The sequence below is a fragment of the Megalobrama amblycephala genome, linkage group LG2, assembly GCF_018812025.1.
Source record: "Megalobrama amblycephala isolate DHTTF-2021 linkage group LG2, ASM1881202v1, whole genome shotgun sequence".
Lineage (NCBI taxonomy): Eukaryota > Metazoa > Chordata > Actinopteri > Cypriniformes > Xenocyprididae > Megalobrama > Megalobrama amblycephala.
In genome coordinates this window covers 38,325,653-38,349,208 of record NC_063045.1, presented here as the reverse complement: position 1 = coordinate 38,349,208, position 23,556 = coordinate 38,325,653, and the positions used below count along the sequence as shown (strand labels likewise).

Below are 23,556 nucleotides of genomic sequence, written 5' to 3'. Positions count from 1 at the left end.
AGTTAAAATTCACATTTCCCCTCTTCGTCTACTTCAGGGTGCCATTTTTTTTTTTCTTAGAAATTGTTTTAATCATTAAAAAAAAAGTTTTATGGCTTTAGTGCTCATGTGTCTTAGTTTTGAGTTTTTTTCAGAATATAGTTTAAATCTAAAAATGACAGATATGTGCCTTTTCTCTTCTGGTGACTAGTGTTATACTTCATTTTAAAAATGTTTTCATATGCTCTCTAGAATGAATCCCTCCCCCTGCAACTGACCAGCAAGCAGCTAATCATGGTTTATGATGGTAACTATTTAAAAAAATGGAAAAAGGGGGCAAGCCTTTCAATAATGCCTATCCAGACTTCCTGATTCAAAGGAAATACGTCACCACAGGACTTTATGTGGTCTTTAGGGTGAAAATTTAGCTTGTTAGGCGTCCTTTCTACCACAAATCTTAAAAATAACAGTTAAGCACAAGTAACAAATGTGTACTTTGGAAAACAAACAGCACCCCCCAAGCACTGAAAATGAAACTGTGTTGTCCAACACAAACGTGTTGTGGATATGGACTATTGGTGACATTTGATCAGATTTTGGGAGCTTTAGACATCATCCCGGCGCTGGTTTGGCACTTATAAAACAACAACCCCATAACAGATGTAATGTAATTAGTTCTTTGACCTTTTGGAATCTAAATGAAGCTTTTTGAAGGAGACAACCAAGGGTTGAAGACCACTCTCTGGCATGTTTATGTGGGGCATTCCAGCGTCTGGATTTATTATGGCTGTGGCTTTGAAATTATTAAGTCATTTAGGATATGGCCCCCCTGTGGCTCTGGTTCCAGCCACGGCCATTGTTCAGTACCAAGCAAAGGTCTGCTATCATTTGTTCTACTTTTCAAAACAATGAGCTAATCCGCACCCCTTCGCTCACTGCTGACTCCATGATCCCCCAGTTTACATGGAGACTAGGGTTAATAACAATGCTGCAATGGAAAGAGGCCAAGTTGAGTCGCATATTAAAGTTTAATTGGATTTAGGGCAATAATGTTTAAATAACAATGTGAGTTCTATACACAATGCACATACATTTTTTAGAGAGGGGATTTTTTTGTAATTACAAGAGGCAAAAAGACAAATTTGCCAATAAAGTGATCATTTTTTATCCACAAATGAGTCAATTCAGTAAGAAATGTTTTTTTATGAAGAATAATATTCTAACAGCATATATATAACTTAAAAACTTAATAGGGCAGTTGTGTGTGGGAGTAGTGAATGAAGAGCACTCTCTTCCACTCTCATTACCCACAACTTTGAGCAAGACACGAAACCCCAAACCCCAAAAATGGCTGCTCACTGTTCCGGGCATGTATTCACAGTGTGTGCACTTGGATGGGTGAAATGCAGAGGTGAAAGGGGTGCAGTATGGAACATCACTTCACTTTCACTATATATATATATATATATATTATTCAAAAGTTTAAGTACAGTAAAACAGTAATATGGTAGTATTTTATAATTAATTAAAATGTAATTTATTCCTGTGCTCAATATTCAAAATCATTACTCCAGTCTTCAGTGACATATGATCCTTCAGAAATCATTCTAATATGCTGAATTGATTCTCAAGAAACATTTCTTATTATTGTCTATGTTAAAAACAGTTGTGCTGCTTCATATTTTTGTGGAAACCATACATTTTTTTTCTCAGGATTCTTTGATGAATAGAAAGTTCAAAAGAACAGCATTTATATTGAAATAGAAATCTTTTGTACCCATGTAAAAGTCTTTACTGTCACTTTTGATATATTTAATGCATCCTTGCTGAATAAAATTATTTTCTTTTTTTTTTTTTTTTTTAAATCTCACTGACCCCAAAGTTTTGAATTATAGTATGTGTGCTATATCCCTGTGACTACCGTCTCAGTTATTATTGTAATGTTATTTCCCTGATGGAGGGAGCAAGACGTGGTGTCAAATGCTGACGCTAGGGGTCACACTTGGGAGCCCCAAACACCTCTGATACTTCAGAAAAGGCCAGTTAGAATTGGAGAGTGGAATTTGCATGCGCCACTCCCCCAGACATACAGGTATCAAAGGAGCTGGCGTGCATCAACTTACTCAGATTTTTGCTGAGGCACTGAGAGTGTGTTCTGGCCATTTAGCGGGTAGTTCAGCCTTGTGGCAGGAGGGACACACTGTCCCATTCCCTCCATCAGGAAACGGAGGTTTCAATAGTAACTTCGATTTGGTGTCGAATGCCGACACTTGGGCAGAGGTCTGTATTCCCGCGGGACCCGATAAGATTTCTTGCAGTTGGTAACGGTTGGTAATTATGAACTTTAGGCGGGAGTGGGCGGTCTGACAATAACCTGGCTGCTCCCAAGATCCTTTGACAACAGTGCATCTGTGCTTGAACTTGAAGTGAACAAAACTTTCTGTAGTGGTGGCATTCACACAGTTCCCAGTTCCCTGCCCTGAGCAACCTGGTAAGATATGTTCTTTGCATCCCGGCCACGAGTGCACCTTCAGAGAGAACATTCAGCCTTTGTGGTCGGATTTTGGAGGATAAATGTTCGGTAGCCTATACTGAAACCGTCATCAGTCAGCGACATTCTGTTCTTGCATGGATGTTTAAAAAAAATTCATTTTGCAGTATAGCTAGTAAGCCAGCAGTTTTTTTCTCTTTCCTTAGGGGAAGTTTAAATGTTAGATTCTGGAAATTATCTAAATTTAGCAGGACTTATCGGGTCAGAAAGAAAATCATTATAAGCAGATAGCAGGTGAACACATAGTGAGAGGTGGGTGTGGATAGGTGCGGAACAGAACCTTGCGGGAGCGGGACGAAAACAACAGTCCCGCACAGACCTCTACACTAGGGTTCCCTATAGAAAACACCACAACTGCTGAACTGAGTTATGAGGTGCTGGCGATGCATATACTGGCAAACCGCTGTGTGTCCCGAATAACAAGTGCACTTGCAACATCATAACCTACCAAGCCACTCAGGGACCGAAGGACAGTACTTACAATGAGAATAGGTTGCTTCAGCTGGTCTTCTTTGACCTTTTCTGTTCTTCTCGTTTTTTTCTTTTTTTGGAAAAATCTACAGCTGATGGGAATTTAGCGAACAGACTCCACTTCAAAGCATAGGCTTGCCTCATAGAGGGGGCTCTAGACTAAGTGATGGTGTCTATCACTGTTGGTGATAGCACACTCAAGTCTTCCGCATCCCAGACGTGGAGGTTCCAGAGGTCTGGGCACGGGTGCCAAATTGTGCCCCATCCCCTTCCATGGGGGGATTTGCCAGGGAGGGGCTGTCGACAGGAGCATGAGCTCCAAGAACCAAGTCCGGGTGGGCCAGAATGGTGCAACCAAGAAGACCTGTTCTTTGTCCCCTCTGACCTTGCACAACATCTGTACAAGCATGCTGGGGGACAAGCATATTTGCGCAGACTATGGGGCCAGCTGTATGCCAGTGCATCTGTGCCGAGGGGGGCCTAGGTCAAGAATACCACAGAGGGCAATGGGAGGATTCCCAGCGAAAAGATCTACCTGTGCTTCACCGAATGAACTCCAGATCAGCTGGACTGCCTCGGGGTGGAGTCTCCACTCTCCTTGCAGCATCAATTGCTGTGACAGCACAATTGAGCTGGCCTGGTGGTTTATATATGCAGCTGTCGTTGTGTTATCCATCCGGACCAACACATGCTTGTCTTGGATAAAAGGCTGAAATGTACGCAGGGCCAGCAATACCACCAGAAACTCAAGGCAATTGATATGCTGGTACAGACTAGGTCCTGTCCAGGAGCCTGAGGCTGCGTGCACGTTGCATACGGCGCCCCAGCCCATCTTGGATACATCTTTTGTGACCACAACGTGCCTGGACAGTTTTTCTAGGGCAACCTCTGCCCATAAGAGCTGAAAGTACAACAGCAGACCGGCGTGATAGCCGGCGTGATGCATGCCACGGCACCATGCCCATCTCGGGACTTGAGTCTGAAGCCAGTGCTGAAGCAGTCTCTTATGAATCAACCCCAGCTGCGTCACGACCGCCGAGGATGCCATATGCCCCCGGAGCCTCTGAAATTCTTTTAGTGGAACCGCTGGCTTCCCCCTGAATAACTTCAGGCAATTCAGCACTGACTGGGCACTCTCGTTCATGAGACACTCTGTCATAGAGACTTGAGTCCAACTCCATCTTGAAAAAAGAGAGGCTCTGGACTGGCAGGAGCTTGCTCTTTTCCCAGTTGACCTAAAGTCCCAATGGGCTGTGGTGTTTGAGCACCAGGTCCCTGTGTCTCGACTGCAATGTTGCCATGTTCATGTTCTCACAGTGAGAATATGAGCCATCCATGAAAGTTTTCTCAGCATGTGAATGACCCAGACACACAAGGCATCGATCGTGGCTGTCCAAGACTGACAGGTATCGACCACAATCAGAAATGCACAGGAGGAAAGGCATCTTTAAAAAGATGCTCTTTGTCTGTGTTTTGCTCTTTCAGTGTGAAGTTGATCTTTTTTGCTGAAGTGCACAGGGAAACTCTTTGGACTTAGTTATGTCAGCATGGGAGAGACCACTGTGATGTGCCATATATCCAGCCAAATAACCGAATAAGCTTCCTTGCAGAGGTGAAATGGCAGAGCAAATGCATACACACTGCTCGGCTCCGAAGAACAAGTCTGATTGAGTGGATGCACACCAGCTTCTTTTATACCCGCATGTCTGGAGGAGTGATGCATGAAAATTCCACTTGCCAATTCTCATTGGCCTTTTATGAAGTATCTGAGGTGTTTTGGTATCCCAAATTGTGACCGCTAGTGTCAGCATTCAACACCACGTCAAAGTGACTGACAGATAGGGGACAACATTTACCAACAGATTCAGGTCAAATCTGTATAGACTTGTAAAAAAAATGCATGAATTAGAACGAGGATTCAATTGATAAGTGTTTGGATGCCTCAGTGAGCACAGTTGGTCGGTTAAGTGCAAACATTAAAACTCAGAAGAAAGAGACCTGTGAGAGAAGTCACTCAGAAGACAATGAGAAGTTTAAAGGAGTTGAGTTTAGAATGGAGTAAAGGTGCACCGGTCAACAATATCAAGAGCTCTGCACATGGGCCTGTGTGGGACATAAAATAGCCATCACTCAAAATGAACTCTGTGCAGCCATGTCTGGAGTTTACCAGAGAGGGTTAATATCAACCCAGATGCAACAGAGAAAAGGATCCATGGTGAAATGAGACCAGCAGAGCTTTTTAGGCAAAATTAAAGGTAATATGTCTGGCTCTAGTGCCCAGATAACTCTCAAAAAATCATACATATGGTGAGGTATTTTATAGTGGTGGTAGCACCATGCTATGGGACTTTTCATCAGCAGTGACTGCTGGTAATCTCTGACACTATTTAATATTGTTCAGTGTATGATTTTCAATTGAATAAAATTAAAGTATTATAAATATTTTATAAGATAATATAATATACATGAGAGTAAATGAGACTACCATCTGAATGCTTTTACAAGGCCTCAACGGTTCATTCATTTGCAGGCTTGTCCAGCAGGATCACGTGACTTTAGGGAGAAGCAGTGTGCCGATTTTGACAACATGCCTTTCCGTGGGAAGTACTACAACTGGAAGCCGTACACTGGAGGTAGGTTCCCAGCCCGCAACACACAGAACGACGGGCTACAGAGGGAGCCGCTCTCTCCCACAGCCTTCCCAAAGTCTGGGCTCAAGTGACAGTATACATACTGGCTTGCTTTGTGTACCCTGCTAACACCAACACTGTGAAAGTCTCTTTGATGGTCTGAAAATTCTTTAGATTCCAGATAGAACACCATGTATCACTGTGTGTGTGTGTGTGTGTGTGTGTGTGTGTGTGTGTGTGTGTGTGTGTGTGTGTGTGTGTGTGTGTGTGTGTGTGTGTGTGTGTGTGTGTGCGTGCGTGCGTGCGTGCGTGTGTGTGTGTGTGTGTCTCAGAGAGGTCAAATCTGCAAATGAAAGAGTGACAATTAGGCCTGTCAATTTAATGGGATAGTTCACCCAAAAATGATAATTCTGTCATTCCCAACCCCTATGACTTTCTTCTGTGAAACAATAAAGAAGATAGTAAATGTCTCAGTGTTTTGTTTTTTTATCCATACAATTAAAGTCATTTGTTGTTTTGGATCCCATTGACTTTCATTGTATGGGCAGATATTTTGTGTTCCACAGAAGAAAGTCATACAGGTTTGAAAAGACATGATGGTGAGTAAATAATGACAATTTTTTGGGGGGAACTTTCGTTGAAGGGTGTGTCTGTCGCGGCCTGACAAAATTCGATGTTTCGCCTTGAAACAGGAAGTTGTTGTAACTCGGACATACAATGTCCAATCTGCCCCAAACTTGCCCCAAACTCCTGGCCTGAAGACATCTACATGGCAATATTCAGTTGCAGTCATAGCGCCACCTGTGGGCAACAGGAAATGACATATTTTACACTGTGATGAACTCCTCATAGAGGTTAAACCATATAAACACCATTATGTTGTCAGTCTAATCTTGAGGCCTTAGCAATGTTAAATTGCGAAGATCTTGAGTTTTCGTTGAACGTCGTGTCCGTGGCAGACTGACAAAGTCTGATGTTTCGCCATGAAACAGGAAGTTGTTGTAACTTAGGCATACAGTTCCCAATCTGCCCCAAACTTCACAAGTGTGATAAAAGTCCTGGCCTAAAAACATCTACATGCCAATATTCAGTTAGTCATAGTGCCACCTGCTGGCAACAGGAAATGGCATGCTTTACACTGTAATTCACTCCCAGAAACACATTTAAACATGTCATGAACACACACATGTACCAATCATGCTAGAAACATGTTAAATCATGCAACCCTTGGCTAAGTGCTAAAGTGTGCGATAAAGGAAGTTGTTGTAACTCAGGCATACAATGTTTGATCTGCTCCAAACTTCACGTTTGATAACAGTCCTGGCCTAAAGACATCTACATGGCAATATTCAGTAATAGTCAAAAGACCACCTGTTGGTAGCAGGAAGTGTGGCACGTCGAAATGACATTGCCATATTTCCTGTATTTACTCGCTTACATGCATGTCGCCCACTATTCACTGTTTTCCTAAGGCCACTGGGTGGCGGTGGTCCTGGGATTGAGGGCCCTTTCATTCCTGCTTGCAGCTTTAATTGTTTCATTGGGTCTTTCTCTGACACATTTTCTGACTGCTTTGAATAAGTGCAGCCAACAACCCCAAGGGAAGGGTGTATTTCTTGTTTACAACAAAATGGCCTGAACCCAATAAACAAAGAAAAACTGTGAGAGATCAAGAGGCATTTCCAAAATATTCTGACAGGAAGTTCACAGTCGACTCAATCATCTCCTTATCTCACTGCCCTGTAATAAGCATTATCATTACCAATTGTTTGGCTCTTAAAACTCATTTTGGAGGTGAACTTCACTTGTAAAGTCTGTGATAACCTTTGTCGATGTCTCCATGATTTTTGTTGGCAGCTGTGTTAATCTCTCCCCGTGTCGGTGCAGTAATGATGTCAGGCAGAACGTTCAGATTCCACTATGAGTAATGCCTCTCTTGTGCTCGAGTGCTTTGACTGGATTGTTAATATCAACAAAGGCATAAAAGAAAACCATGGGCCCCGTCTGAGAGCCCTGGCTCGAGACAGTTGCAAGAAAAGCAGTCTGCAAATTACTTATCAATGCACTGGTAAGGCGAGAGACTCTGTTATTCCGTATAGATTTTCAGCTTATCACATGACATAAATCGTGGCCACCTCTTAGACACTTCTGGGGTGTAAAGGAGTTCTCAAGGACCTTGGGAACCATCAATAACCTGATAAAAAGTCCCATTCATGTTCGAGAGAGTGACATCAGCTGTTTGACGATAAACTCTGTGTGTTTCTCAGGTGGAGTGAAACCATGTGCTTTGAACTGTCTGGCTGAGGGCTACAACTTCTACACCGAACGTTCCCCCGCTGTCATCGACGGCACGCGCTGCCAGGCCGACTCGCTGGACATATGCATCAATGGAGAGTGCAAGGTGAGTCTACAGCCCAAATCTCACTCACAGTTGCTGAAGAAAATGTTTTTTATTAGTGTATGGGAAACACCATATCATTTTATAGTGAATACTTCTACTCACTTAAAGCATGAGTGAGATATAGCAGTTTTGAGATGTAAATTGCATCTTGATACCTTACACACCCGTGTCATGATGGCAGAACGTCTGGACTCTATAGCAGCTTTCATTGGCCAAAGACTGACAAGAAGCTGTCTGACTAACATGTAAAGCAACCAATCACATTTCATTTTGCTCAGCGCCATATTTAGGGGTGTAAAAATGTAAAGTCGATGTCCCTACAATAACAGACCAGCGTGCAACAAATAAATAATTCATTCAAGAACGTTTTGCAAATTTACTGCAACAATGGTGCATAAGTCTTCAAAAAGACCTTTTTGCAAATCACATAAGAAGTTAGTTGGAAACATGTGACACATACTGTAGACTTTGTTCTGAGAATTTCAGGCTTGGAAAATAATACTCTTCTCATATCCCGTCAGAAAACAAGTTAAAATATCTCTTTTCGTTTCCACTAAGTGCCTCAAGCCAAAGTCTTAGATGTCTTTTTAAAAAGTCTATGCGAGGAACTTAATTACACAGGAGGAGTCATAATTACAGCATAAATGCTGAAAATATCTTTTAAAAATCCAGTGTTATGTTGATCACAATAGGCACTCAATGTCAAATTTTTGAACATGACGACTTCAAAGTTGTAAACATGATGAAATCCTGTAGGATTCAACCAATTAGACAACTTCGAAACTCCCAAAGTGTTTTTTATTTTGTGTGCCTTATGCATCAGTTGCTCAGCCAGTGGTCCGTGGGAGGCCTATGAAATTAATGGTAGGTTTAGCCTTTTATTCCTTTTTTTTTTTTTTTTTAGCAACTGAAAAAGAGAATGGTTACAAACATCTCCTCTTCTATATCCTCTTCCTTTCTGTAGTGCAAGGGATTGTAGGTAAAGTATGTAAGAATGCATACTTTTGGTGCTGGGTGCTTCTCAAACAGAAGGCTGCATCTTACAGAGGCTGCGTCATTCCTAGTTCAGTCCTTCAGAGGCTTGTAGGCTCAAGTCCTCCTCAGCATTAAACACTAGAATGAGATGGTCTAGTAAGTGCGCATGGATATGTCACAAATGTTCCCGCCCCCACCGTCATGGCACTGGAAAAATACTTCGTCATGGAAAATACTAATATTTCGTCATGGAAAATACTAATAAAACTTAATTTTGGAAAAATAATTTATTACAAATCTTTATATTATCTGGCTTTCTGTTACAATGAATCAGAGCCATCTGCAGTGGCTTACTTTATTAGCAGTTTAGTGGTAAGTGAGTAATTTACACCAAAACAAAAAGATAACATCTATGCCTTCATGTCCGAAAACATGTTTTTCTTACATTTCATGAAAAAAAAAAAGACAAGCTCAATACGGACTCGTTTTCCATCAGTTTATTTTCATGAATTGGAATATGTACAAAAGATTGTGGGTGATTGAAGATTGCGAAGGATACATCCCATTCAGCTGAACGAAGGACGTGAAATGAAGGCTGCCTTTCAAAGATCCTTCCGATTGAGATGGCCTTCAGCGATATTTGATGACGTGGCAGCCAAGATATGCAGCCTTCATTCATTTGAGAAGCACCCTATATCGTCCAGGCCTTTGGCATACTATTTTCAACACCCTATGGTTATGTTCAGAATGGAGTACTAACATACTGCATATAAGCAGTACACACTAAATATTTCTATTTAAGGCAAGACACTACAGTCAAAACCATTGTTCTTTCAGTTTTGAGATTTTAAAAATGTACTTTTCTTTTACAATAGTGGACAAAAAACATCCAAAATATATATGTAACTGTTTATTTTTATTTACACTTTGTTTTTGCATCTGAAGACGTCTTTTCAAAATGATTTTTTTCTCATGCAGAAATCTCCATTTCAGTAGCACTTACATACACCAAACATTATTGTTCTTTTTTTCCTATCTATATTTTGCAGGTTTTTACAGAGATATGTGTTCATATATCATTTGCTTGATTTATATAACATTTTATTTCTAAAAATATGGTTAGGCTGTTGACAGAATTTTCTGATTTATGGAGTGATAAAAAGAGAAATTCAAAATCCCCTTTGTAAAAAACTTTAACTATAATATGTCAACAAAATGATACAATAATTTTCAACCTGGCTTTATCCAATGTTCTGCTTTCTGTTCTGAAATTGTATGTAAATTTGTTCATATTTAATTGGACTATGCCATCTCATTTGCATATTTAAACATATAATTTCAGAAAACTTGTAATACAAAACAACTGTCTTGACTCTTTCCCACTGGCAAAAAGTTGCTAGTCAGCGCCAGCATTTTTAATCATTTTCACAAAATGTTCATGGCCCCCAGAATATTTTACTGTATGAATATCTGAGCATACAACATATCAAAAGAAAGAACAGAGCCTCTGCTTTAAAAAAAAAAGAAAGAAAGAAATTATAGATTCAAGCAAGTTTTATTAACACTTGAATGTGTGTAAATTTTTTAAAAATCAAAATTTTGGACAAAAAGCTGAGGAAATCAGATACTAAGTCCAGATCGGATTCAGAACAATAGATCAAAACATAGATCAGGGATTTCCAATCCTGCTCCTGGAGAGCCACTGTCTAGCAAAGTTCAGCTCCAACCCCAAGTAAACACACCTGAACCAGCTAATCAAGGTCTTACTAGGCATACTAGAAACTTCCAGGCAGGTGTGTTGAGGCATGCTGAAGCTAAACTCTGCTAGACAGTGGCACTCCAGGACTGAGTTTGGACACCCCTGACATAGAGTAGATTGATTCCATGAACATCCCCAAAGCTTGCACAAACCGATACCTCTTTGTGAGTTTGACATTTCATTTCAGCAGCTTTAATTTATATGCTGTTTAATGTTTGATGATTGCGTTATTTTACATGTACTTAAAGCTGCAGTCCTTTTTTTTTTTTTGTTAAAAATGATCCAAAATCAATGTTTGAGCATATACATAACCAACCAGTGTTCAAAACTATCTACCTTACCTCGATTCACAATGGTAAGCTTGTAATAATGTTTTATAATAAGAGCGGTACTGGTGGGTTTCCGCACGAAATCCGAGCGTGCAGCCGCTCGTCTTCGCATCATTACGTCACGTCTGTAACGCAATGCTGATGTTGTTAACATTAACAATTTGAGAACAAAGTATAACAGTAATAAGAATCTGCACAGTTTGGCATGATCCGAGCTAATCACCATTGGCAGTGCGAATTATTGTAGGCCTAATACTTTTTTCCTCAGTTGGTAAGATCAAATGTTACTTACTTGTTCAGATGACATTTTTGTTCAAATTCTTATTTTGGTCATACTTCCAAGATGTAGAATCTGTGTTTCCAAAGTACAGTATCCACACCGATGTGGTAACTGACAGCTAACATTAGATTCATCCGCACTGAGCAGTCTTGCCGATGCACAATGCACGTAACGATAATAATTCCGCATATAACTGCAATTGCAGGTTTCATACAGAGATGGCGACAAAGAGACAAAACTTACAGACAGCTGCTTTAAGCAATGTTCTATTGCTTGTTTTTGGCAGCACGTGGAGGACCATGCATATTAGGCAGGTGATCATAATGTTTTGGCTCATCGACGTATATATTATATACTGCAAAAATGTATTAGTATTCAAATCTATGATTTGGACTTATCCTAATCTTGCATAATAAATAGTATGGGAAGTATATGAATTTGGATGTGGCCTCAATCTTCAAAAATGTACAGAGTGGCTTGTTTCTAGTATATTTCATTGATTTTCTTGTGACCTAAAATGTTGCATTATCTTGTTTATCAAACACTAACGGTCTCAGACTGACAGTCTACAGAATGTAGCCAATCACTAACACAGAACAATGAAGCCTAAATAAAGGCTGCTTTTGAAAGGGCTGACCCTCTTATCAGGACAGTACAGTTTTGAATCTAATTGTTTTTTCCCAAGTTGGTTATAAAGGCGGGTAAACCGCTCGAGAATTATATTTAATTTACTTACAATATCATTTGTTTAACAAACCAAATCGACGTAATAGTGTGACGCTTTGTTTATTTTAGGGTTAAAATGGATTTTGTTCTCTGTGTAGAAAAGATTTTGTCTGCAGTTTGGTATTTGTTAGTCTCACACATTGTTGTCTGCATCCTTGATTTATGTGGTTTAAGATACTATTTTAATTGATCCCCAAGGTTTTCTCTTTGATCTGATCTGGAGCGCTGAAATGCACACAATGTTCTTTTAAACTCTAAGGAATCAATCTTTGCTGCTCCCAACAACCTCTCATTTGACTTTTGGACGATAATAATAATGCAAGTAAAGGAAAACACAAGGGTTTTACTGGGAATATCCAAAACAAAATAAAACAGCAATCAATCTTATGTCTAGTCCAGTGATTCGCAACTGGTGGGTTGCAACCTAAAAATTGGTCACATGTTCATTCTGAGCAGGGAAAAACTTCTTAAATTCAAATAGTAAAATGCAACTAACCATATAATTGTGCATTCACTGAAAGAAATGCATATGATAATATATGGTTTAGGATTTACTTTGAAACAATTTTCACTCAGATATTGCTAGTATTTCACAAATAATAAAGACATGGCAAGTAACACATTGAATTAAACATGAAATTTCAAAGTAGGAAGACTGAAATAGTATTTATTTGTAAAACATACTCAAAATGAATAATTTTAAATGCTACAAGTGTATTTAGGCATCACAGCATTATAATGTGCAATTTGAAAAATTATTATTAATTTTGAGATTTGATAAAGATTTAAACATTCATTATTAAAATAGTGTTTTCAAATATTCACTTTAAGTGAGCATTAGATGAAGGTAAATGATGACCGATATGGTACCAATGTACTGTATTTCATATCTCTAAGTTTGTGTGTCCAGTCAGACTCTACGGTATTTTGGCACAAGTTCACCTGTAATTTTGTAGAAGCCAGTCAAGTTAGACAAATGCCAACATGGACAGGTTGCGTGACATGCCCTCATGAACAAAATGCAAGATGAAAGAAAATTTGAAGCAAATGGATAAACATGGTTTGTGCTGATCACAGTGTGCTTTGTGTGGTGAATTATTGGCTGCTGAGAGCAGAAAACCAACAAAATTCAATTGACATTTAGATATTTAGAAACAAAACACTAGAACTATAAATACTGTAACTCATGCTTCTGCTAGTGTTTATGCACTTACAAAATTGTCAATTTTCATAATCAACCTGTCATATCAACAAATTTCAATGTTTGATTTAAAAGACATTTTTATTTAATTTTGTACAATGCTGTAAATAATTTTGGTTCTGTATTGATGTCCAGTGTAAAATCATGGTCCCGAAGTTAAACCAGAACCATTCATCTTTTCATGTCATATTCTGACTCAATACAGCTGTGCGAATGACATGTTATTATTCGAATCAGACAGTCACGGTCTGAGAACGCTTCGACCGTGTTCCCCTGCACTGAAACACCCTGCCTGTGTGTCTTTCCAGCATGTTGGCTGTGATAACATCCTGGGCTCAGATGCCAAGGAGGACAGATGCCGTGTGTGTGGCGGGGACGGAAGTACGTGTGAGGTCACCGAAGGCCTGTTCAACGATTCGCTGCCCAGAGGAGGTCAGGAGGTCACTGATTATACACGCACAAATAACACATTCAGTATCTTACAATAAATTGGCATGCATTGTCATGAGAATATGTTGGACATGACCTACTAGGTCTTTCGAGTTGGTAAGTATTTGGTTGGTGTAACACAAATCAACCACAGCGTTAGTTCAGTCAGGCCACGTAGGCATAGTGCTGCGACCAGCATACAGCCAAAGATAACTTGTGATCAATAAACTCAAAATAACTTGCCAAAGTGGTCCTGTCTGAAATATTCCTACAACTTAATATTCTGGGGGGCATGAAAGTTTTGTTAAATTGATCAAAAATTCTGGCGCTGGCTGGCAAATTTAAAAGAAAAAATTTTTTTTTTTTTTTGGCATGGCAATAGTTATTAAGGGTCACATGACATGGCAAGTAAATAGAGAAGATATTTAAAGGTGCCATCGAATTGAAAATTGAATTTACCTCGGCATAGTTGAATAACAAGATTTCAGTACATGGAAATGACATACAGTGAGTCTCAAACTCCATTGTTTCTGCCTTCTTATATAAGTCTCATTTGTTTAAAAGATCTCCGAAAAACAGGCGAATCTCAACATAACACCGACTGTTACGTAACAGTCGGTGTGTACGCCCCCAATATTTGCATATGCCAGCCCATGATTGAGGCATTACACAAGGGCAGCCAGTATTAACGTCTGGATCTGTGCACAGCTGAATCATCAGACTAGGTAAGCAAGCAAGGACATCAGTGAAAAATGGCAGATGGAGCAATAATAACTGACATGATCCATGATATCATGATATTTTTTGTAATATTTGTAAATTGTCTTTCTAAATGTTTCATTAGCATGTTGCTAATGTTGCTATGTTGCTAATTAAAGTTACCATCGTTTCTTACTGTATTCACGGAGACAAGAGCCATCGCTATTTTCATTTTTAAACATTTGCAGTCTGTATAATTCATAAACACAACTTCATTCTTTATAAATCTCTCCAACAGTGTGTAATGTTAGCTTTAGCCTGTTAGCCACGAAGCACTATCAAACTCATTCAGAATCAAATGTAAACATCCAAATAAATACTATACTTAAGCGATTAAGACATGCTGCATGACGAACACTTTGTAAAGATCCATTTTGAGGGTTATATTAGCTGTGTGAACTTTGTTTATGCAGTGATAGAGTCTAGAGCTCGGGAGGGGGCGGAGAGCGTGCAATTTAAAGGGGCCGCAGCATGAATCGCGCATTTCTAATTATGCCTCAAAATAGGCAGTTAAACAAAATTAATTTAAAAAAATCTATGGGGTATTTTAAGCTGCAACTTTACAGACACATTCAGGGGACACCTTATACTTATATTACATCTTGTAAAAAAACGTTTGATGGCACCTTTATTCTTTTGGTAACACTTTACAATAAGGTACATTAGTTAAACATTAGTTAATGTATTAACTAACATGAACTAACCATGAGCAATACATTTGTTACTGTATTTACTAATGTTCGTTAACGTTAGTTAATGGAAATACAGTTGTTCATTGCTTGTTCATGTTAGTTCACAGTGCATTAACTAATGTTAACAAGATTTTAATAATATATTAGTAAATGTTGAAATTAACATTAACAAAGATTAATGAGTGCACTTCATTATTAGTTCATGTTAACTAATGTAGTTAACTAATGAACCTTACTGTAGTGTTACCAATCTTTTATTAGATTGCATTTATTTTGACTTTGTAGCTGGGCTTTAAAGTGGACTCAAAGCTCTGTTTTAGGGGAATTGTCCCTGCCGTCAATATCCATGTTTCTTTGGATATTTGAAGTTTCTAAATCCTTTCAAAAACATAAAATACAGTGTGGCGAAATCCACAGGCCACTGCTGAGATGTATGGAACAAGAGGAGCACGACGCAGACCAATCTCTTCCCTCAGAATCCCATTCCAGAGAGCGCGCCGCACGCCTGCCAAACGCGACAAGTTTTTAATCGCTTTCCACTAGAGAAATCCCACTTGAAGAAAGCACAGCACAAGCGAGTGGAGGAACGCATTGTCTTTTTGGCAGTGGCTCCTGTCAAGGGGCCAGCGGGGTGCTTTGGCCAAGCTCGACATTTTTCATGGAAATGCAGTGGGGGTTTTTTTCATCAGACATCCATGATAAAGCTTTTGTTTTTGGGTCAAGAAACAAGTTGTCAAAATAGAAGCGGTAACACAATATATGAGTATTAATTGCATCATCCAGTGAGAGAATCAATAAAACTTCTAATATTGCACGCATTGTCGGGCCGCATCCAAATGTATTCTCTGTAGTAAGGGGCTGTTTTCTCCTTTTAAGGTATAGCTGGTAAATCATCTAAAACTTTTAAGGGGGAGTGAAGTGTACGGTGTAGATTCTTCTCTTGTAATGAATTTGCTGTTGCTAAGTTAGTTAGGTTTTCTTTCAGCATGCTGGGATTCTATTCAAATACAGCTGTGTGCTACGGGTCTGTGTGGTTTACATCAAAATACTAGATAAACTAAAAATTAGCCATACAGGTTTAAGGACAAGGACAAAATGAAGAAGTTCTTGAAAGTAAAAACACTGGGGGAAAAAGTGTGACTTTTCAACAACATTTTTTTTTTAAACATTTGTTTTTGTTAGCAAATCTGCAAAATTACACAATTTTCAAAACATTTCTTGATATGTGATACTAAGTTCAAAGACAAAAATCCAGAGAGAGTTTTACAGTATACTAATGCTAATTGAAGCACAACATGCTAATTTAATAACCACTGCTAAAAATATACAGACAGATGTTATACATATGTTGGACAGACACCAACATGACCTAAATATAATGTCATTGTGGTTTGCTGCAACTGATGACAAAAAATCCTGCTAAAACAAGATCTATATGTATGCAAAATAGTGCCATTCTAAGTAAAATTCAGGTTTTGATTTATTTTATTTTATTGTTTTTATTGAAGATTTACATTTTGCAGGTTACATGGAGGTCGTCCAGATACCAAAAGGATCGGTTCATATTGAAATCAGGGAAGTGGCCGTGTCAAAGAACTACATTGGTGAGTGTTTGTATTTATCTTTTTGAAACTTTGTTTATGAAGGCATCCGGGGTACCATCCTTGATCTCAATTCAAATGCCCACACAATCTTCTTCCTAAATGAAAACAATTCGGCCATGACAAAGTGACACACACATTCAAATCTGTGTTGTTGCTGCCACTCACTGACCCAGAGAAAGCAGTTATGTTTAGGTATGAAACAGATTCACAAACAGTCTTTTCAACCACACAGTATTGTTATTTCTGTGCTACAATAATTCATATTATCACAGAAGTACTGGAATAAAAGTTTACAGTTCAGATATAAACACTGATTTCTACACTAGCGTTTAAAATAGAGCAAATCACCTTTTGAAAGTAATTTGACTTTAAAAAAAAAAAAGATTGTATTAATTACGCCATTATGCCTGTAGGTGGCAACAAGTGACTGTTAAAAAATGTATTTATCATTGAATCATTCATTCAAGAACTGTAATGAAACAAGTAAAGTATTTAGTCAGTGAATCATTCATTCAAACTGATTTTTTCAAAATAATTCATTCAAATTAAACATTTTTAAATAGACTGCAGCAATTAACATTTTGTCAGAACCTCTAGTAAATTACGTGTTATTTTGTTTAGTTGTCTGTTCAGAATCGTGGAAGAATCGCAACCTCTATTTGAAAGAAAAAAATAATAATTCTCAATTTAGCCAGAATCGTGCAGCTCTATGTGGTGAAGTTGTTTGTGTTAGGCCTTTATTGTGCGTGTAAATCTGGATCAGTCTGACAGCCATCCTCGCTCTCATGTTCATTGTCTTAAGATGGGCCTTTTGTCTTTTCCCAACCGCAAGCTGAGTAAAACCATCATGGTTCCCAGCCTTGTAACTAATTAAAACAATCAAAAAAGCGGGTCCAATTAAGTTGTTTTGAGTGCGAACATAAATATAGCTTGTGTGTATGACAGCTTGTTGGGTTTTGTTGTCTATCATGTTGACGTAGCGGTTTTTCTCGCCGTTTGAAAGGAAGATAAGTTTTCTGATGTTCTGGCACAGAGTGGCTGACGTTAGCAACACATTTAAGGAAATTGCAAAACACATTTTTTGTCACATCCCATATTTGTGGAATATAAACACATGGCCCAGTTTAAAGTGAATATCTTTTAAAATGGCCTCGAGACCCTCTCCAAATATTTGGCTAATAATGAAAGCATGCTACAGAATTGGTTAATTGATGTTTAACATCAGTCATTTCATTTCAATTGTACTTAACAACTGTTATCTCTCTGGTTGGTTTTGTCCAATGTATCATATAACTGACAGCTTAAGGGCATAAAATTCTGTCATCATTTACTCGCCCTTGTGTCATTCTAAACCCATATGTGACGGTTTTTCTTTCATGTAACACAAAAGGAGATGTTTTGAAGAATTTGTACGCAGCTCTTTCCTATATAATGAATGCAAATGCATTCATATTAAAACTTGCCATGTCACTTTCAGTTATGAAACCTACAAAAACCAATTAGTATTTTGCATCATCGTTTGACATACGTAACCTGTCACAACACATCTTGACACACTAGTTTAAAGTTTAAAAATGTGAATTCTTGAATTTTTAGTTAATAATTACTTGGATTGTGTGTGTTTTCACAAAAATCTATCATGGCTTTTGTACAAATCATATGTACTTTTTTAGGATGCTTTTTGGAGCAAGTCACTAGTTTAAACATTCTGCTAAAATTTTTCTTTTATTCTTCCATGGGGAATAATTTTCAGTTTGTTTCAAGTAATTCACAATTTATAATGGGCTGTTTTTGGCTATTTTAACCAAATATTTTTCCCAAGAAAATATTTGGCAAAAATGTTGTACACCATGATGGAGTGACTTGCCCCATGTAGAATAAAACAGTCTTCATCTTCAATGTGAGTGTTATCCATTTAAAAGTACTGTTCATTTCTTTGTTTAAATCTTCAAAAAAATACTTGGTATACCTTTGGGGGAAATAAATGGTGCCAAAGTCCTTTTGAAATGGAGCGAGTAAAAAAAACACCAGAATTGTTTTTCTACAATTTGGCTCCATCTCAATCAAGACGTTTTTCTACAATTATGCTTTGAGATGAGATCTTTGTTTTGACAACTGAGCAGTTATGACATTTGTGAGGAAAGCAGACTTTTACCTGAACTTGGTAAGTTAGATCTACAAGCTGCACTGCGTCTGAAAGCGCGAGTGAAAATTGCCCGTGACATCAGGAAGCCTGAGCTACTTTGTAAGATGATGCTCATCATGTTGACGAATGACAGCGATGACATCACCCTCTCAGCTTGGCAGCATCTCACTCGTGTCGGGTTATTAACTGGTGCTCTCACTTGTCACAGCTTTGAAATCGGAGGGAGATGACTATTACATCAACGGAGCCTGGACCATTGACTGGCCCCGCAAATTTGACATTGCAGGAACAGCCTTCCATTACAAGAGGCCGACTGATGAACCCGAATCGCTAGAAGCTCTAGGGGCCACCACTGAAAATTTGGTGGTTATGGTGAGTAGATCTAGATCCTTATATATTTACAATGAAGAACACAGTAGTGTCAGTAGTTCTAGTGTTTTAGAAGTATATGCCAGAGATGTGGCCTGGCAGGTCGTTCAGATGCTCAAGAGACACGCTAAAGCACTTGTGTTTTTTGAATCTAGCTTGTGTCATGTCCCTTTCCCCTCTGTTTGACCTGTAGTTTCCTGTTATCTTTCCTTAGTAAAAGTGACTTAAAAAGTTATTTAAAAATAAAGTTTTATGTAAAAATGCATTTTATGTCATGATTATTGTTTTAAAAATACATGACATAGTTTTGACAAATTTTATGTTCTGTAAAACATTTTAGGGCTAGTGTTTTAAAACACGTAAAGTTGTGCATGACAATTATTTGTGTGCCAAAGTTTGTTTAATCAGTTAATAGTTGTTTGAAAGTTACAAAGTTGTTTGAAAGTGTATATACCGCAATTATTTTTGTGATAATGTTTAATTTGTTAATCAAATTTTTAGTAAAGATTTAGTAAAATGTAGTTTCACGGTTATTGTTACACAAATATGTAACATCATTTAAAAGTACATAATGCAGTCTTATTTGTGACAATGTTTAATGAGCTATTTTACTAAAATTTTAAATAAAACATTCAATAATATTTGGTGTGACAACATTTGTTTGTTTAATTAGTTTAAAATGTCTCAGTAAACATAGCACATATATATATATATATATATATATATATATATATATATATATATATATATATGTATGTATATATATATATATATATATATATATATATATATATATATTAAAATATATATCATCATTTAAAAGTACAATTTTATTATATTGGTTTTACATAATTGGACACAATTTACATTTGAGCTACAATGTAAAATTATTATTTTAATTTTTTGTTGTTTATGTAAAACATTAATGCTATTTTAATTAACTAGCTAAACCATTTAAAACGGTGTCACAACTGTGTCATTTTTGTTTAACATAAGAATGATAAAGTTAAACTAAAATAGGCTATTTTACAAAAATTTAGACCTTTCCTTTGAGTTATTTTCAGACTATAAAAGCTCATGTAGTAAAGTCACAGTAGTGATACTGTAGAGCAGGCTTGTGTTTTGATTGCACAGTTTGAAATTGTTTGGCTCCTTCTAAATAAAGTCCACATCTGTGTACAAACCTCACATGAACTCTAGCTAGCGGTTTCAGACTTAACCGTTATATATGTTTGCACTAAAAACCCCTGTCTGGCCAAATGCGAGTGCTCATGTGCACATGTTTTAGCACGCGTGTGTGTGTTCATTCTGAAAAGCCCCGTCTCGGCAACCACAATCGCTTTCGCCTGGACAAAAGTGCTGGAAATACCAGGCCTGGTTGCAGCACCGCTGGAAAACATACAAGTGGCCAATGCACCACAAGCCATTCCATTGTGGCCCACACTGGTTAATTTCACTTTCCAATTTATAACACACACAATTATAGCTCTCTGACTAAGTAATTCAGGAATAAAGCTGATGTGATATGCTAAATATGTGCTCGTTCAAGCTGAACTGAGGTTGGGCTCATCCAAAATATCTCCTCTTCCTAATGATTTGATTGCTCTATTCCATACATTTTTAAGACCGCAACATTTGTCTTTTTGTCACTAATCCAAGACCAACTTACTCTGCCAAAATCCGTGATTAAGACCATGGAGGTCTATAATACTTGGAGAAATTCCCATTCATCTCAATGACAGTTGATCGGTTGGCATATCCAGCCTTGGAAGAATGCAACCTGTATCCAGGTGAATTTTTCCAGTGAATTTTTCTTGTTTGAGTCAGGCAGGCAGGGAAATGATATTGCGACAACACTGATTGGCTGATGCCACCACAAGAATGTGCACAGTCCTGCCATAAAATACTCTAACATCCCAGTCTCTTACATCCCATCTACTATAGTCTAAATAATTGAGTCCGTCAATGTGCTATTTGCAAAAATTTGGGTAAAAAACTAACCAGGTTGACCCTGGCCTCTTTGTTAAGCCTGTGTATTAGCAACAGAAAAGTAACCCCTGGTCCATTTTACGTGTTACAGGTGCTACTACAGGAACAAAACCTGGGCATCCACTACAAGTTCAATGTGCCCATCCAGCGTACAGGAAGTGGGGACAATGAAGTGGGCTTCTCCTGGCACCATCTGCCCTGGTCTGAGTGCTCAGCAACATGTGCAGGAGGTAAACCAATCAATTCCTCACATCCTTATTTAGAAAGCCTATTGTTACCTACTGATCAATAATGAGAAAATGTGAAAAATAATTGGATGGACTGCTAAAAACATGTTCTTGATATTGTCCCCACCAGGCTTCAGAAGTAGTTCAAAGGAATAGTTCACCCAAAAATGAAATTCTGTCATCATTTTCCAGGTTACACAAAAGAATATATTTTGAATAATGTATTGGTCATTCTTTTCTAATCAGTTACAGTGAACAAGAACTGAAATTTCAAGCTTCAGAAATGAGTTTGAAGTATGCATGAGAGAAGTAGCAAAGTACTTAAGTACTTTAATTCTTTTGGTACTTAAAATTTGTTTTTTTAAGTACCCTTTTTACACCTTGTATTAATATGCATTTTGGTTGATCAGATCACAAGTAGATGAGGGAGACACATTTTAGGGAGACACGTTTACACCTGGTGTTTACAGCTGGTGGGTGGGTAAATGTATTGGATCTAATGGACGAAATAAGCTGACGCAATTTACATGTGAAAGCAAAATTTGGGTCTTTCGCTTTAAAGTTTAAATCACATCTGGCTAGCACGCTTCCCATAATGTTTACATGTTAGGTCAGTAGGTGGAGAGTATGGCGGTCTTTTGTGGCTGTTCGAACACATTCGACACATGAGCGTTTACACCACAAAACCAATCAAATGCGTTCTCGACTACCTCTGAAATCGGTCAAAAGTTGACAATCTCAAAACGTTTTAGATGCGTTTACACCTGTATTTAGTCATCCAAATTGTGATCAGGTTGACAAATGCTTCTTAATACCAGGTGTAAACAGGGCCTTTACATTTACAGTACTTTTGTGTCATTTTTGAAGCATAAAAGCTCTATTTTTCTTTGCTACATTTTTATTTTGAACAGCATTGGATTGGAAATGCATTGGATTGGAATCTTTTCTATATAACAAAAAACATCCTACAGAATGATTGTATTTTTGCATACAAAATATTTATTTTTATATGACATATGACTATGGTTCACCAATTTGTGCTGCCAACGTACAAGTTGTGCAGTGAGCAGGAAGGCTGCCTCTTATTTCAACATCTGAATGTCATAACCACATGTAAATGTGAGCCCTCACCTCAAATATGACCAGACTGTTCAGGCTCTTCTGAAATAAATGGCTTTCTTACAACAATAAATAGTTTTCCTCTCTCCTTTTTTCAGTTATGGCCATTGAAAACATTCAAAGCACTTGTTATATTTCACCAAAAAATGCAAGCATTGCAGGCTAGTCCACGGAGGGTTTTCACAGAGCTCTGCAAACTCCACCTCATTTGTTGCTCAATTCATTTGAACGTATTTCAGTTTATATGGAAATACCCCAGGGCAACACTTATGTCATTTGTGAAATTTTGTGTTATTAATACAACTCCCGGCTGTTCTGTTGGCAAGCCACACAGGGAGCCTTTGAACACCAAGTGAACTGCCATAAAATTCAGCAATATTCTTTTAGAAATGATTTGTGATTCAGATGCTTGGACTTGATTGCTGCTTTTTTACAAACTCCCATTAAATTTCAATATTGCTGTCTTATTGTTTTGATCATTATGTGCAACAACACTGATAACCGTCTTAAATCATGAACTGATGCCATGAGATTTTACATTTACCCCCTAGTTTGGCTTCAGAGAGTCAAATCGGTATTAGCAAAATCTCTTTTCTCGAAAGGGGTCATTGAGCTCCCACCAAAGTATTTAGTTATTTCGGTTACCCAGTCAAGAATGCCGTACTGGCAGCTATTAGATCCACCTCACAAGGTGGCCTTGCACGCTAGCCAAGCTTGGCATAAACCAGCTTAACTGGAGGCTAATGTCTTTCCTTATGGGCCCCAAAGAGCCCAATGGCCTCTAGCACTAAACATACAGCATAGTGCACTACTCTGCTATTACTGTGGTAATGCTCACTTTTCACAACCAAGAGCCAAAGAAAAGATTGGCTTCTCTGTAAAAGTCATTCACTAAGACACTCACTTCAACCGAGGCATTT

General features: G+C 38.2%; 1 protein-coding gene across 1 annotated transcript in view; it reads left to right on the top strand.

Annotated features, from left to right (window-relative positions):
- The window catches only part of adamts6 (ADAM metallopeptidase with thrombospondin type 1 motif, 6), a 105,209-nt gene that overhangs the window by 59,398 nt on the left and 22,255 nt on the right, over positions 1-23,556 (top strand). The window contains exons 16-21 of the mRNA XM_048174709.1: positions 5,532-5,634; positions 7,899-8,032; positions 13,611-13,734; positions 16,706-16,786; positions 19,141-19,304; positions 21,382-21,520. Coding sequence (XP_048030666.1) covers positions 5,532-5,634; positions 7,899-8,032; positions 13,611-13,734; positions 16,706-16,786; positions 19,141-19,304; positions 21,382-21,520 — 745 coding nt within the window. The remainder of the gene's footprint in view (positions 1-5,531; positions 5,635-7,898; positions 8,033-13,610; positions 13,735-16,705; positions 16,787-19,140; positions 19,305-21,381; positions 21,521-23,556) is intronic.